The sequence below is a fragment of the Chelon labrosus genome (genome assembly GCF_963514085.1).
Source record: "Chelon labrosus genome assembly, chromosome: 10".
NCBI lineage: Eukaryota > Metazoa > Chordata > Actinopteri > Mugiliformes > Mugilidae > Chelon > Chelon labrosus.
The window spans coordinates 25,382,032-25,398,445 of NC_140360.1; the positions used below are offsets into that span (position 1 = coordinate 25,382,032).

Below are 16,414 nucleotides of genomic sequence, written 5' to 3' on the forward strand. Positions count from 1 at the left end.
AACAGTGTACTTTACGTTTCTATTGGCATTCAGGATGCTTGCATTGAAACAGACAGTTTAACAGTTTGAATCTGAACTTGAACAGCAGAGCTAAAGAGAATATGGCAGTCAAATATCCAGCATTGCTGACCCAGTTAACTTCAGGAGCAGACGAGAGGCAGGAGGGAATGTAACACCCTCCCACATCCGGGGGAACCCACACACACACACACACACACACACACACACACACACACACACACACACCACACTATGGCAACACACAAGGAAGGTTCTGTAGTTTAGAAACTAACATGCCCTCAATTATTCATTAGTATTAGTATCATCACATTATGTATAAACTTGAACTGCACATGAAAAATGGGATTAAAACAGACAGAATACAAAAAAAAATCTAAAACTCTGTACATACAGTCCTGTTTCACCTGCATATTGAGTTTATGGGTGTTTGTGTGAGGTGGGTACATTGATAAGCTATCAGGTGGTTAAGAGGCATGTTGTTCCACTGGAGATTCAGTTAATCAGTTACAGTATAGTATAGTACAGTATAATATAGTATAGTATAGTTGGTACAAACATGTAATTTCAATATGAATCCTAAGAAACAAAATGTTATTCATCAAGACTGAGTCAGATTTAAATACCGAAAGGGTGAGCTTTCTAATAAAATAGGTGAATCATGAGAGACTACCTTTTGTGCAATGATTCCTTCACTCTGTGATCCCTGGTCAGGGAAGTGCCTGGATATTGGGTCTATGCTGCCTCCTGCAGGCCGCAGAAAACATTGCAGACACCTTACCTATATTGAGTTAAAATCATCAACTAATAATGAATTCAAGCCAAGTAATTTGCCTCAAACCAGTGTGCATTTAGCAATGCTTCAGAAGCACTTCATCACATCACACGATCTTCATCAGTATTACGGAAGTCAGCCTGCAGCAAAACTCAAGGATGGAGAACATGTGATATGTTTGTATGCTCCTGAAAAACTTCATCAATCTGGATTGTAATTAGATAGATAGATAGATAGGTTTTATTTGTCACATGCACAGTTATACATAGTACAATGCACAGTGAAATGTATTAGAGGCAAGATAAAGTGTAGAAAATAAAATCAAATTTATCCTGACCTCTCAGATTATTCTAATAGTCACTTTATTGCATATGCCTTTTAATGGTTTCCTGTTGCCTGTGCAAACCGCCGGGCAAATCTTTAAAAATAAACAATCTCTTTATTAATATGGAAATATAACACAATTATTGAAAAAGTATGAAGTGTGAAATGTAGAGCTGCTCATTGATCAATGATTTTTTAGGACAAAATAATCAGAAGGCACAGTGGTGGGCCTTCTTCACCAAACAATGAGTTTAGAAAATTATTACTGCTTCTAATAACATTTATTTTTTTTTGCATAAAAGCAGTGAATTACTGCTTCAGTTAATTGTTTGTTCAATAATGCAGGAAAGGAAGGAAATAGTGAAAATGTCAAGTAAATATCTTAGAGTTTTGAAAAATGAGCTTTAAAACTAAAGACTGAAGCCAAAAGCTATTCAGTGTATTGTTACAGAAGATTAAAATATCTTAGTGGATGAACAGGAACTGGCAACATTCTTACATCCTTTCTTACAAAATGACTGAAATAGTTAACAAACGATAGGTGTAGACCTACTGGACTGATTAAAATGCATCAGGTTTTACAGGTTTGCAGAAAAAAAAGTTTTTATTTTCTTCTTTTGAAGGAGTCCTCGGGGGAAAGCTACAGTCTCTCTGCTGCCCCCGTGTGGTTTTGAGTAAGTACTGTAGGAGGCCAGGTTCACTCAAGCTTATAGGAGAAGGCGTACAGTTCGTCTTTGAGGGACTTGAAGTCTGGCCTATCGTCTGGTTCGGCATCCCAACATTTCATCATGATTTTATACAGAAAGTCGGGACATCTGTGCGGGGCTGGCATCCTGTATCCATCTATAACTTGCTGGTACACTTCTTGGTTATTAAAAGCTGAAGGAGACCAGAGAAGTAGGCAAAAAGAGGAAAACAAATACAGAAGTGGTGAAGAGCAGTTGAACATGTGTTCTGACAAAAATATCTGAAGATACACCTGCAGGCTTTCTCAGTCCAGAAATGCTACTTTCACAAAGGAGCCCATGTGTTTGAGACTTAATAAAGAACACACTTTACAGATGGACATGGTTGTAGTTTATCATTCCCATTGACACAGGAATATACCAATTACATTTTAAAAGCACAGATTTTTAAACCTTTACCAGACTTCACAGGAAAATGTGGGGTGCTCATTGCTGCTGTCAGTCTAAGTGGGGTAGGGAGGTAGTTACAGAACCAACTCTCATCAGAGAGTCCAACTTAGCTGTTGAACACTACAAAGATCTCTTAAAACAAACAGTGTCTATACATATTATTCACCCCCTTAGATGTTTTCCTATTTTATTGGTTTTCTAAATGCAATCATGGTTAATATAATTTGGCTCTTTACTTTATTATTCTTTTTATATAAACTTACAAAACACTCTTTGGTGTCAAAGTGAAAAAAATACTTCTACAGAGTAACATTAATTAAAAGTCTATACTGTAAAATGAATGATTTCATATGTATTCACCCTCCAGCCAATTGGTGGTAGTTGTCACTGTTTAATCCATATTTCTGAATGCAGTTTACACCATGAAGACAAAAGAACACTCCAAGCTCTGGGCGGCTTGTGGTGGTAGAGGGTAAAATGAATGCAGAAAAATATAGGAAAATCTTAGAGGACAATCTCACTCTGTCTGCAAGAGATATACAATTTGGGAGAAGATTTGTTTTCCAGAAAGATAATGATCCAAAGCGTACGGCAAAATCTACACAGAATGGTTTAAAGACAACAAGGTGAATGTTCTGGAGCAGCTGAGTCAAAGGTAGGCCTCGGTCCAATAGAGAATTTGTGGTTGGACCTGAAAAGGGTTGTTCATGCCCAGTCCTTGTGCAACCTGACAAAGCTTGAGCAGTTTTTCAAAGAGGAATGCTGCTGTCTCTGTCCTGCACCACGGACAGGTTGAGGAGGTTGTCTGTCCCTCAGGCCATGCGACTCTACAATGCCTCCCTGTGAGGAACCAACTGGACTGTGTTTGCTGTGCTATTGCTTGCTGCTACTGTATATTTTGTATACAGCATTATATATTTAATATCTTATATCTTACAATATACTGTACACAATATCTACACATCTATAGTACCAGATATCTATATATATATAAAAATGTCCCTCTCACCCTCTTGGGGTGGTATCTGTGTCATTCTTTTTATATTGTTTATATGTTGTTATCCATCTATCCAAGGGGGTGAATACAATTTGTACCAACTGTCAATCAGAACAGAATTTATATCGTATTTATTTATTATCGCCCTCGTTTGGTCATGAAAGACACATCTTGGCAGCATTATAGCTTTATCCTAGTGTGAAAGCGGATGTAGTATTGGTGCTGTTGGATCTCCAGAGCTTGTCTGAAAGGGGTTTAACAATCACCTGGATAACGGATAAAGATCTGTGCTTTGTCCCAACTGTGCTGATAGAGACACTGTTTCTCCAAGACAACATGGGGCAAAGGATTTTCATGTAGCATGGAATAAAAGTGCTAAAAGTTATATTTTTAAAGCAGCTTACACAAAATCAAAAACATATAATTCCACTAACCTGGATATGGAATTCCTCCATACGTGATAATCTCATAGAGCAAAATGCCAAAAGACCAGACGTCTGACTTGTTGGAGAACCTTCCATACTGCATGGCCTCAGGAGCGCTCCACTTGAAGGGAATCTTTTTATCCTCTGTGATGTAGAACGGCTCCTGAATTAAAAATTTGTGAAGTCAAATCAGACAAATCAGCCGTCTTGATGACAGATGACACAAACCCGTCTTCATTCCCTACATACATACCTTGATGATTCTGGCCAGTCCAAAGTCGGCCACCTTACAGATGTAGTCTTCTCCAACCAGGACGTTTCGAGCTGCCAGGTCTCTGTGGATGCTGTTCTGCTGCTCCAGGTATGACATCCCATCCGCCACCTGGGCACTCATGTCAACGAGGGATGCAGTGTCTTGCTGCTGTCCCTCAGAACCTGAGACAGAAGGGAACACCATGAAACCAACCAGAATAAGACTAGAAACAAAAAAAATAATACTTATCATCATTTTATTTCATTATACAAAAGCAGATTAACTGTATTTGCATTCTATAATCCCATCACTATGTAGTTGTCATTTTCACTGCTGTAGTCCCTTCCTTTATCACTACACAAAGACTAGATTTAAGATTTCTTATACTTGCAGAAATAATTTTGATTAGAGATTCCAACTTAATACTTAAAAAAACATCCAATGAGATATATGTTTACATGCCACAAAGCATCAATTAGAACAGAGCCTTTTTGAGAAAGCTGAAGCTGTGGAGACCGATTTATTGTTCCTCTGTTAACAGATTTTGGACCAGCTTGAGTGTGCTCATGGGGTGAGGGTAAAGAACAAGACAACTGAGGTTTACCTCTGAGAAAGTTGAGCAGGCTGCCTTTCTCCATCAACTCAGTGATGATGAAGTATGGAGCTGAGGCCGTGCACACCGCAAACAGAGAGATGAGGTGGCGGTGGCGTAGAGTCTTCAGGATCTGAACTTCCCTGTTAAACTCACGGTGGTTCACTTCCGAGTCTGGAGAGAGAGGGGGAATTAAAATGAAGCAACGAAGGGACACAGATTGAAAAACAAAGGAGGAACAGAGAAAAGAGGAACAGGGGATGAATGACCTAGAGAAGCAACAGTTGGAAACCACACTGATTTCTTGATTATTTTTATCTAAAGATAATTTATAGCAATAAAAGACAAAAAAGGAGACTAACTGTAGAGATGAACAAATGAATAGCAATGTTTTTTGCGTTTATTAGGTGGCAGTTTGCTTTATAAGGGATTTTAGAATAGAAATGATATTGTTATTGCTATAAAGACAGTGTGTTGTGCAAAGTAAGCAGTCTGACTTCATGCAAGTGGGAACAGTCTTTGCGTTTTAGTCCAAATCCACTAAGGAGAGAAGAATGTGGACTTAAATGCTAGACCTAAATAACCTGTAGCTCCAGTCTGAGGTATATGAGAGGAGGGATGTGGCCAAAACAGCAAAGATGCACAAATCACCTCTAAGGTTGATATCGAGCGTGTCATGGACAGAGAAAGAACTACGCTATGTGAGCATCATAATTATTACTTTTTGAGAATGGCAGTCAAAAGTTCCTGTCAGGATTATAAAACTCCTGGCCAAGCCATGTGATCTCTTTCCTGTTTAGCCTGATGTCCGTTTAGCCTGCCGTCACACTCTCATAAAGTCAATCATTAACTGATTAGCTGAATATCTAAATTACGTTCCCTCTCCAACGTGTTTGCCCCAAAGCTCATCACTGTAGCAGCTAATAGAAATGAAAGGACTGAAGTCGCGTCTAGTTCATGTCACTTGGTTTAAACTACAATTACAAGCAGCTACAGACATTCTTCTGTCACACCAGTCTCCTAATGGTAATTCTTAGATGAAGGTTTCAGACAGCGACGATACCTCACATTTGGTAAAAAAAAAAAAAAAGAAAAAAAAAAAGGGAAATTTAAATTTGGAGCCAAAATGGCTGCAAATGGATAGAAACTGATTTGAGATCTAGAGGCAATAGGAATCATAATTGAAACTGGTCCCTAAGTTTCAGTCTACATCTGTTTACTGTAGAAATGATTTACTTCCCCTTCTCTCCAGTGATATAAAAGAGTCATTGTGTTAGTCAGTCTAAAAACATTTCTTGTTGTGGGGTAAAAGAGAAGTTGCACAATTCAGTCTGTGAGTGTGTCACTTAAATTCCACACATAACCAGGCTGCTTGTATTTCCAGTTCGGTATGGATGGGGATTACCTTGGTGGATCTAGAAATATCTCCTCAGTCTTAATCTGCCTTTACCAGTGAAACTACACCCAGTTTCACCATAAATGTGTAAGTGACAATATTTGATTTTGTTAGTTTGTATAGTATGCACAGATTATAATAATAATAAAATTATAAATTTATAATTTGGGGCATAAATAGGTGTAGCTGATCTTCTGAGTCAGGCTATTTTAAGGTTAACTTTAGAGATATTTGTGCCATTTTGGGAAAGATGGTTGGTCCATGGTGGATTTATTTCAGCTTTGTATGAACACAGGAAGAAGTGAGAACAAAAGATTGCCATCTACAGTGCTTAGTGTTAGATTACAGATAAACCACAATAATCAGTGCAGTTCCCGGTAACCTGAAATCGTACTTACTGGCTGGTTTTAAGTTCGTATGAAGGAGTGTGCCTGCAGGAAGCTAGCATTGGACATAAGTCTTGAAAAATAGTTTTTGTGTGACTGCCACCTAAAACCAAGCTGCAACCTCTGGAGTTGAAACTTTAAAGCCTTAGCAGAAGTTCTTGAAACTGATGTGTCCTTCTAATGTCCACAAACGTGAGTCAGTCCCCACAGAGCTCCGTGTTAAAATGTCCGACTTCACGGCAGAATTAAACATGTTTACAGTCTAGCACACAAAATGGTTTATAGCTATATAAGTAATTTCCCCATTCATGACAGCATTTGTGTCAATAAATAAATCGTGGATTATAAATCTGGTAAAAGTCTGCATTATACCTGCACCAGCAGTGAGTTATAGACCCTTCTCTGCTCTTAGACACAACCATCACTACCCGATTACTGTGTGCTCTTTGAGTTCAAGTGATGTTTTTGTTGTATAAAATAAATCTCTTTTTCCCCAAAAACATGTCTGAGCAAACAGAAACAATGAGTGGAATAAGTGTTTGATCAAATACCACTTTTGAGGATCTTGATGGCGACATTAATATGGTTTTTCCAGCGTCCCCGGTAGACGTCAGCAAAGTAGCCGCTGCCCAGCTGTTCCTCCAGGGTGAACTCCTCTTTCGGGAGCTCCCACTCACCTAAATGGTTCAAATCTAGGGTGTTGGGCTTTTTCTGTTTGAGAACACACACACACATTTGCATGTCATTAAGAGACATGACACAGCACGTACATTCTGTTCCATATACTGACGACACTTTATAGTTTTAATTTGCATGCCTTGAGGAATCATTATAGCAAGCAAAAACTTTCAATGGTAAGTGCTTGACATGTGACATTTGAGACAACAGCTGGAATGTTTTTGGGAGAAGCTTTCACCACAGAACCGTTGTCACTGACAACACTGTAACAAAGATTACAAATACAAATACCAAGAATAGAAAAAAAAAGTTTATGACACCACTATTAACAGTCCATTCAGCGTTTTCATATGACCAAACATACAGTATGAGGAACGAACAAATAAAAGAGCTAATAGACAGATGACCAACATATCCTGTCTCACCCTCTTGCAGGGATTCCCCAGTGGGCCCGTGTTGTTGAGGCTCTTGACGCAGTAGTGCTCCACCAGGTCAATCAGAGAGCAGAACTGGTGCTTGTGCTCAACGTGGAAGCTAGAGTCATCTACTTGGTGGATCTTAAAATGCTTCACCTGTTTGCCAGACCTCACTGCAGAAAGATTCACAAAAAAGTAGTTGTTAAAAAAAAAATGAAACCATCCACTTGCCTTTCAAGTTTGATTCCTGGTTGGCTCAACCTTCTACTGCATCTCATGCCTCTTTTCTGTATCCCCACATTTGCTGTATACAGTCACTATCTTAACAACGTATAATGGTAATCATATTCAATTTACTGCTCCATTTATTATAAAATATGATAACACTATATTTATTTAGTTCATTGCTGAAATCTAGTGATAAAGTAATCTGGCAGCACATGAAAAACAAATGATTAAATAATGTGGATGGTGAAATTATTAAACCTACTGTGAAACATTATAACTGACACGTTAAGTTTTATCTCCAAATAAAGCTGGCTGGATAATGAAGATCAACTGTTGGAGTGTTTATCTTCCAGTCTGATCAGACTTTTTCACAGAAATGTCTCCAGAGGAAATTAGTTGTAATAAACGAGGTCCAAGCTGTAGTGACCTAAAATTATCCTTTGGGGAATTCTTCTACTGAAAACTGTTGGGTTGTGTTGAAAGGTGCAGGTTAGTAGAAAAGATGGAAAACATAAATAGTGACATTTGCAGCGGTTACGCTTGAGCTGTTGCTCTTTGTAAGGTCATCAGTTAAATGCCTGAAATGTGACAATAATAAATTGTAGGTGAGACTGACTGCATACAAATGGAATGGTAAGAAACACTTTGTCATTGTTGGCGGCAACGCATGTATCAGGCTGCGTCTTAGCATTGGCTGATTTTTCCAATTAGTTCCTGTTCTGAGATGACAGGTGGCTGTCCTTTTTACATGTAAGAAATGTTGATGAGTGAGCATTGTGTCATCCAACAGACCTACGCTAGCTCGTTGCTCTTGTTTCCAGTCTTTGTGCTAAGATAACTTTTGTCTCGGTGGAGATCCTTCCACCAGAAAATGAATAAGCGGCACTAGCACAACTACGTGTTTTGAAGTCGATATCTTCCATGTATGCTCTGCAAATTTCTTATATACTGTAATAATAAGAGTTTTGACAATTCAGAGATACAACACAAAGTATCGGATCAGTGCTGTAATTACTGGAGTGGTCAGGTTATTTTTTGGGGGGCTTGATCAAGCAACAAGACACTGATCCTATGTTGGGTTTGAGTTTAGGCCAAGCAGTCACTAAATAAAGACAAGACTGATTTTCAGCTGTTTTAGTATCTACACATCAGCAGGGTTGTTATGGTCTTGTCCTTGGTCCTCAGTCTGGGAAGTTCCCAGATTTGCTTGACAAATTGTAGATTTCAATTGCGAATGCATATTGGAAACCTCTATGTAGCTGCTTGAACTGTTTGGATATGTCCACAAATTGCTTCAATCTAAAGAATAATATTTATACTTCAGAGGTTAAATTGCTGCTTCTCTCACTGTACTTTAACCCATGATACGCTGCTTGTTGTCATTTTGAGCCACCATCCCCGTCTTGCCTGAGAGAACGTATCCGACGTCTTCTTTTTCACTGTTCCGAATGAGGAATGCTCTGTCTTCATTCCCTGGTCCCATCAAGTGTCTTTGGGCCTCGAAGCGATTCATTGTCCCGTAATACCATCTGGATCAAGACATAAAGACGTCATGAAAATGATTTAGCAGGAATTGGTTGTATTGTTTTGGACTTTAAACATCAGTGTATGAAATTAGGTGTAAAGATTAAATAATACGCTCTGAAACCTTCTTTATACTGAGATGACTCTTTGTAGCTTTGTAAGTTTTCATGAGGCATCTAGTCTCCAGAATCAAATTTAATACAAAAATGTACAAATGTCTGCTGCAGAGCATAATTTGCTATCTACAGATGTGAAAAGATGTCACGTGCAAAAACAGAATAGGCGTAACAATGAGGATGTTACAGTGGTGAACCTTCTAATGGTGGCCTGAGGCTAAAAGTTATTAACAAGCAGTGTTGGGACTGGAGAGACTGCACTGACTCCTCTTGGCTTATCAGACAACCTGTTCTGTCTAGTTTAGACTGTCAAGAGCTCGTCAGCTGCAGAACAATAACTCCAGTTTATTTTTGGACTTTGTTGCTGACAAGTTTGTTGCGTATGTGTGCCCTTTTGTTGTTGTTGTAGTACTGACTCGGTAGTTTGAGTTTAAGTATAGCAAACAGTATTGATGGAAAAATACAAAGTTAAACTACTGGAAAAGATATTCACTCTCATAGTGATAGTAAGGGAAAGGTCCCACAGATAAGGCACTGATGCACACAGGCTTCAGCTCCCTTGTTATGACCAGTGATGGGAATAACGACATTAAAATAAGAGTAATCTAATTAATTACTATTTCCTCCATTACAACGCCGTTACCGTTACCGACAGTTAAATGTGGTCGTTACTTGCGCTGTCAGCAAGCCACAAGAGTTGCGTAGGTGTTTTTTTTTGTTTGTTTGTTTTTTCCTCTGGGTGGGGTGGGGGCGGTAGCTGCATAAGTGATCGCACATAGCAGAGATAAACTGCAGCAATGGCGAGACTGGAGCATTCAGAGGTAAAGTTGCCGTTTTCAAGGTGGAAGTATAGGCACTACTTTAACCTCATTGATGTAAAAGGCAAGAACGTACATGTGAAGTGTACATTACGCTCAGAAGAAAATCTAATTTAAATTTTTTTTTTTTTAAAGTAACGCAATAGTTACTTTCCCTGGTTACTAGTTACTTTTATAGTGGAGTAATTCAGTTACTAACTCAGTTACTTTTGGGAGAAGTAACTAATAACTATAATTAATTACTTTTTAAAAGTAACGTGCCCAACACTGGTTATGACTAACTGATTCCAATGAGGCTGTCTCTTACTATTGGCAGTCGATTCTGTACTTGCTATAGTGCATGTGTCGAAAACAGAGATAATTATTTTTGGTCCACACAGCTCTGTTCCTAAGATAAGAAATGCACTTGGGCCACTGGCTGTAAATTGCCACAGTGAGGTCAGAAATCTAGGTGTTTTCCTAGATTCCTCTTTGAATTTCAATAAGCAAGTCAGTAGTGTGGTTAAGGGAAGCTTTTTTCAACTAAGAACAATAGCTAAATTAAAGCCCTGGCTGTCATATACTGATTTAGAAACTGTAATCCATGCTTTTGTTACATCTAGGCTGGACTATTGTAACTCTCTGTATTTAGGTCTGAACCAATCTACCCTTGCTAGACTTCAATTAGTCCAAAATGCAGCAGCAAGGCTTCTTACTGGAACAAAGAAACATATGCACATAAGTCCTGTGCTGGCCCAACTCCACTGGTTACCTGTCAAATACAGAATTAATTTTAAAGTTTTACTTTTTGTTTTCAAAGCCCTAAATGGAATGGCACCACAGTATATCTGTGACCTTTTAAGTCCCTACTGTCCTTCTAGGCCCCTGAGGTCTTCCTCACAACATCTTCTCTCAGTCCCAAATGCAATCCTAAAAACTAAAGGGGATAGGGCTTTTTCTGTTGCTGCCCCTAGACTCTGGAATAATCTCCCTATAGAAATTAAGTCCTGTCCCACCATCACTAGTTTTAAATCAAATTTAAAGACCCATCTATTTTCTTTGGCCTATAATGTCCATTAATTTCTCCCCTTGTTTGTTTATTTATCTTATTTCTATTTCTTTTCAGTATTATATTAACTGGCATCTTTAACTTTGCTGTACATCTTTCTCTAGTAGTATTAGTTTCAGTAACCATATGTTCTTTTATCTACAATCATAATCTGTTTATTATTATTATTATTATTATTATTATTATTATTTTGTATTTCCATTTATTTATGTTTTATTTACTTTTTTTTGTCATTTATATTTTTGTTTTTATTACTGTATATATTTTATTTCTGTGAGCACCTTGGGTCAATTACATTGCGTTTAAGTGTGCTATATAAATAAACGTGACTTGACTTGACTTGACTTGACTCCTTGCTGCAAGTAAAACTTTAAAACGAGACTCCAGTGACTGTAATTCTTGATAAAAGAATTTCCCTAACAAGTATTCACCATCAATATCTGATGAGTTCCTGCTCTGTTCCTGTTCCTTGGACCAATCTGCAACCGTCTAAAGTCAGTTTAGACAGTTTCACAAGAATAAACACAGACTTCTTCTAAGCTTAGCCACCTTTCCCCAAGGCTACCTCTGAACTAAGAGTCACGTTTCCATGGTAACAAGTTGCAGCAAATTTTAAAAATGAAACACAGTTAATAATTCCTGTTTTAAGCAGAGTGAGTAATGAGAGGGCAAAACATTTTTAGAGCCTGGAGTTACCATCTTAGCTCTGCTGTAGGTCTGCACAAATCATTCAACCAGCAATTCATCGCAGTTGTGTTTTTACTAAAGAACTAGACAACTGGGCAACTATCTGAAGTCTGTTATGTTGGTCTAGATCTCATTAACCTGCTTTATGTCAACCTCCCACACAAACTCTGTCTTTTAATTGGTATCATCCAGGTGAGTTCACAAGTTCACTGACTGGGACATGTGTCTGAAGGCCCAATAAAACTTGTTTCCCGTCTATGACAGGTCAAAATACCTGCTTGGGGGAAGTCTGTTATCTTGGGTGACAACATCTTCATGTGTTGAAATATCAGTCAGAAACTACGAGCTATTTGAAGGTATTGTCGTAGTTTTTAGAAAAATGTGATGGCATTTTGCCCACTGCACTATTACCATGAGTAGAAACCAAATGTGATTCTTAAGTATGATAAAACAGTTCAGTGGTCTGCTGCTCAAGGCTTCTTCCAACGTCACCTTAGTGCTTACTGTGGGGATTTCAGGCACTGGGATTTGTAAAATGTCTTGAGACAAGTTGTATTGTTATTGACGCTATATAAATAAAATTGTATGGAACTGAAATGTGAACTGAAGAATCAGTGTTGGCAGCGATGTTAAAACATGGCTCCTTTTGATCATCTTCTTCTATTTAATGAAATCAGTGCTGTCCAAGTTAGGAAACAACTTCTTTTGCTATATTTCTGACTGATTTTTACGCTCCACTGCAGCAGGCAGAACCACTTTGTCAAAAAGTTTCTGACGGGATTACTGACTTGTGGCATTTAAACACATATATCTTATTTTATTTTGGGTCCATTAAAAGCTGAAGTAGGAATCTCTCATCAGAATGATTTCAGTCAGGCTGAGGAACTATTGTCTATGTAAACATAGGTGAGGTAAATAAACTTCATTTTTGCACATGATTTAAAGGTTCATATCAATTTAGAACAAGTTGTGACTGTGTTGCCATTAGTCCTGTTTGGTGTGTTCTCTTCACACTTATGTTTGGGTTTAATGTTTATATTTTGACTGAGATATGTGCACATACTTGTGAATTCGGCTGCGGAAAACACAGTGGCTATTTTATGTTTAAGATTCCTCAAACATGTTACAGAAGAAAGGTCTGTTTTCACGTCAAAATGCTTTGACATCTTCAAACTTCCAGCTGACTGACAGCTGATATGAATCAGTTTCTCGTTCTATACTGAGGTGTTCAATTGGGTGCCAAATCAGAATAAAATCACTCTATAATCGACAACAGCTTTCTAGCACCTGTTGACAGATGGGAATAGCCGTGCGGCACACTTCCCATTCTGTTGAAGCAATAAACAGAGAGAGAATGACAAAACAAGAAGTGGTGAAGCTGACTGTCGAAGTGTTTGCGTCCCAGTTTGCATCACTGCTAAGAGAAACACAGACATGGGACTGACATTATGAAAGCTGCTCTTGACATTTCTCACAGTGTTGCATACAACAGAGAGCTTGGGTTGGATATATGTGATGCAGAAAGATATATATATATATATATAAAAAAAACTTTGTCATAGTTTTGACTATTGAAGATAAAGGTGTTTTGTTGTGGATTGACAAAAGTTGTAAAGACTACTATCTGTCTGTTTCTGTCGCAGGCGAAATGTGACAAATAAAAAAGTGACCACATCAGACTAGGATTTATCTGCTGTAAACAAGCTGAAAGTAAATGTATGAAGTAAAATCTGCTGACAGACTGAAGGTGTGTGTATTTGATCAATATTGTTGTTATTGATCAACTACAAGTCCAACCAGTAGCACCACATTTCAAATGTATTGCAGGTTGACTACAGGAATTTGACCTGACTTGTGTCTTTTGTCAAGTCACTGTTTAAAAGCACAGTTTTAAAAAGGAACAAATTAACACAACCCATCAGCTGGACTTAGAGCTCTGCAGTGAAACTGTGAGACTAAAGTTAGTAGTAAATAAGCCTGAGTTCAGCGCTGTGGAACATTCTTTTAAACGTGGTTTATTATAGAATAAAAGTAGAAAATGTATGTTTCAAGCCCGCCTTGAGCAGCTTGAGCCCAGCAGTAGAGGAGCATCCATCTGATTTAATGTTTTATTATTTTCTGTAATAAATCATTTGAATGGAATATTGTGTCCCACATATTGTGATGAGTCAGAACATCATAAATCACACATTTGAATTAATTGCCCGTAATAGAAAGATTGTACACACTTACTAGATAAGACATAAAGTGATTAATGTGGCTGCAGCTGGAGACGGTAAATAAAACATATTTAAACCCTGTACTTATCAACTGGATTAAAACGTAAAGTTAATGATGTTAAATGATAACTGTTTTCACATGTGTGTTCACTCGTGTCTTACCATGAGCACGACATGTGCCAGGGACAAAGTGTCTTATGGAACTTAAAGTTCATTTTTACCACTTGATAAATGTTTTATGACTTGCTTTCAAATCAAGGCCACCCTTTATGACTTTTACATAACATAAGTGAAATGCACAGTAACTCTATCATATATGAAGTGGATGATTAAAGAGTAGTGTTTAGATAAAATGTGCTACTCACAGCTGCATTTTCAAGGATTCAGCTCTCGCAAGGTAGTTATTGGGGACAATCCCGGTGTCCAGGACGCGCCCGTTCTTGTCGATCTTCCGTGCTCTCCACCAGTCTCCGGTGCGGCTGACCACACTGAACAGATCCCCCTCCTGGAAGGACAGCTCATCTTGGTGTCGGGCGTCAAACGGCCAGAGCGCCGTGTAGATGCAGCCGTTTGACGAAGCTTTCTGCGGAGGCGGCGACGGTGGCTGCGGCGACGGTGTCTGCGGCGGCGTGTGGCTCTGCGCCCGAGTCTCCTCGCCGCTGTCATCTTCAAAACAGCTGTTTCTTTTCCCACCGCTACCATCTCCTACTCCGGGAGCAGGCTTTTTCTCTTTGAAAATCCTTTGCCATAGTGATTCCAGACACGGGCAAGCTTTCCGCAGACACTCACCCATAGGTGACCATGTACTAGCCCTGTTTAGAGCCGCCTTTAGCCCCCTTCAGCCTCTGTGCGCCTCAGCCCAGCCAGCCAACTACACCTGTCAGACAGGTAGAGAGAAGAGGACGGGGCGCTAAGAATCCTTGGTATGCTTTACAGAGAAACTGTTGCTGCTGGGTTAGTCCTACTGAGAGTGTGCCTACTGCGCACGGAGAACTCATAGTAACTTCCTTATGATGAATAAAAGGAGTGAGAACTCCGCCTATGATCTGACAGGCGCGTCATGGGTCTCACAATTTATTGCACTTTGTTTGCTGACAGGCTGAGATGGATAAAATACAGTCAGTGTATACTTTCTTAAATAAAATCTAATGAAATCCTTGATTCATGGCCGAGATGCTTCAGAACTCAACGCAGTGACTCTGACAACTATTGGAACAATGAACTTTTATGAATAATGTAGGAATCAATATTAGTACAATTCCAATGGCTAACATAAGCACACAATGATAGGAAGCTGTGGAAGATAAATAAATAAATAAATATATATATATACTGTATATATACTGTATATACATTTAAATAAAAGATGAACGTATTCTCAGTGTTGTAATACATCCTGGGTATTCAAAATGTATCGTTGGATCAGAGAGTGACCTGTTTGGACTACATCTGTTTCCAAGAACAACAACAAGTTATCAGGAGTCACATCATACTAAAAGGAGTCATAAACACTTAAAAGTTCCCTGTCTGGACCATTTCTCTAGAAATAGCCTTCAATTGTTTTCACAAGTTTCCAAAAAACTGCATTAGCAGGTTTTGTCCAACCACATGACTTTTTTATATATACCAACTGTTCTTGCATAATAGCAGTACCCGTGAAAAGAAAACAAACCAGCACAGCAAGATTCACCCAAACTGAGTGTAGAACTATAACATTAGTTTTTTGCACTTAGCTGAGCCAATTATTGTAACTCTACATGTTCTAGTTAGAAGATTGCTTTGTGGAGGATTTTCAGATATTACAACACTATATCCAAAAAACACGCCAAAGCAAGGATAGCTGAACTTGACCTGAGCTTTTTTCTACTCATCCAAGTAGCTTCTTCAGTTCAAAATGACAGGTGGGTGAAGCCCACCTGAAACCCAAATGACTAGGGACAGTGAATGACCAGCTACTTACCTGTAATTGCTGGAAATTGTTTTGATGGCGTTTTTTTTCTTTTCTGATACTCTAGCAGACACTGTAGTCTAAAAGGTTTGAACAAGGGTGAAACTGGTCAGGGACAGATGTTAAGACTGTGCTGTAGACTGATGGCAGATTACACCTCTGTCCACCTACTCTTTTCAGAAAGGTGGTTTCCAGTTTTACCTAGATGGCTTCCTTTACAAACCGATTTAAACCCCCAGCTCCCCACCAGTCTTTTTGAACCGAAGAAGTTACTTGAACAAGTGACGAAACGTCAAGAAACCCAACAAGTCCAGTTGCCTTTGTTTTTGCTTGTTTATTTTGGACACACCATGACCTGGATGACTGAGAATCACACACCTATTTGCAACACGTTACTGTATAAATACAATAGTTATTAAGTGAGATTGGC

General features: G+C 38.7%; 1 protein-coding gene across 1 annotated transcript; it reads right to left on the minus strand.

Annotated features, from left to right (window-relative positions):
• Window positions 1-219: 219 nt before the first annotated feature.
• Window positions 220-14,926, minus strand: ptk6b (PTK6 protein tyrosine kinase 6b). The gene is made up of 8 exons (XM_084553180.1): window positions 14,402-14,926; window positions 9,032-9,153; window positions 7,406-7,569; window positions 6,854-7,013; window positions 4,533-4,694; window positions 3,929-4,110; window positions 3,685-3,838; window positions 220-1,996 (listed from the first exon to the last, which is right to left on the minus strand). Exons 1-8 carry the CDS (start codon window positions 14,827-14,829, stop codon window positions 1,815-1,817), a joined length of 1,554 nt encoding a protein of 517 aa, XP_084409306.1. The 5' UTR covers window positions 14,830-14,926; the 3' UTR covers window positions 220-1,814.
• Between the last annotated feature and the right edge of the window lie 1,488 nt (window positions 14,927-16,414).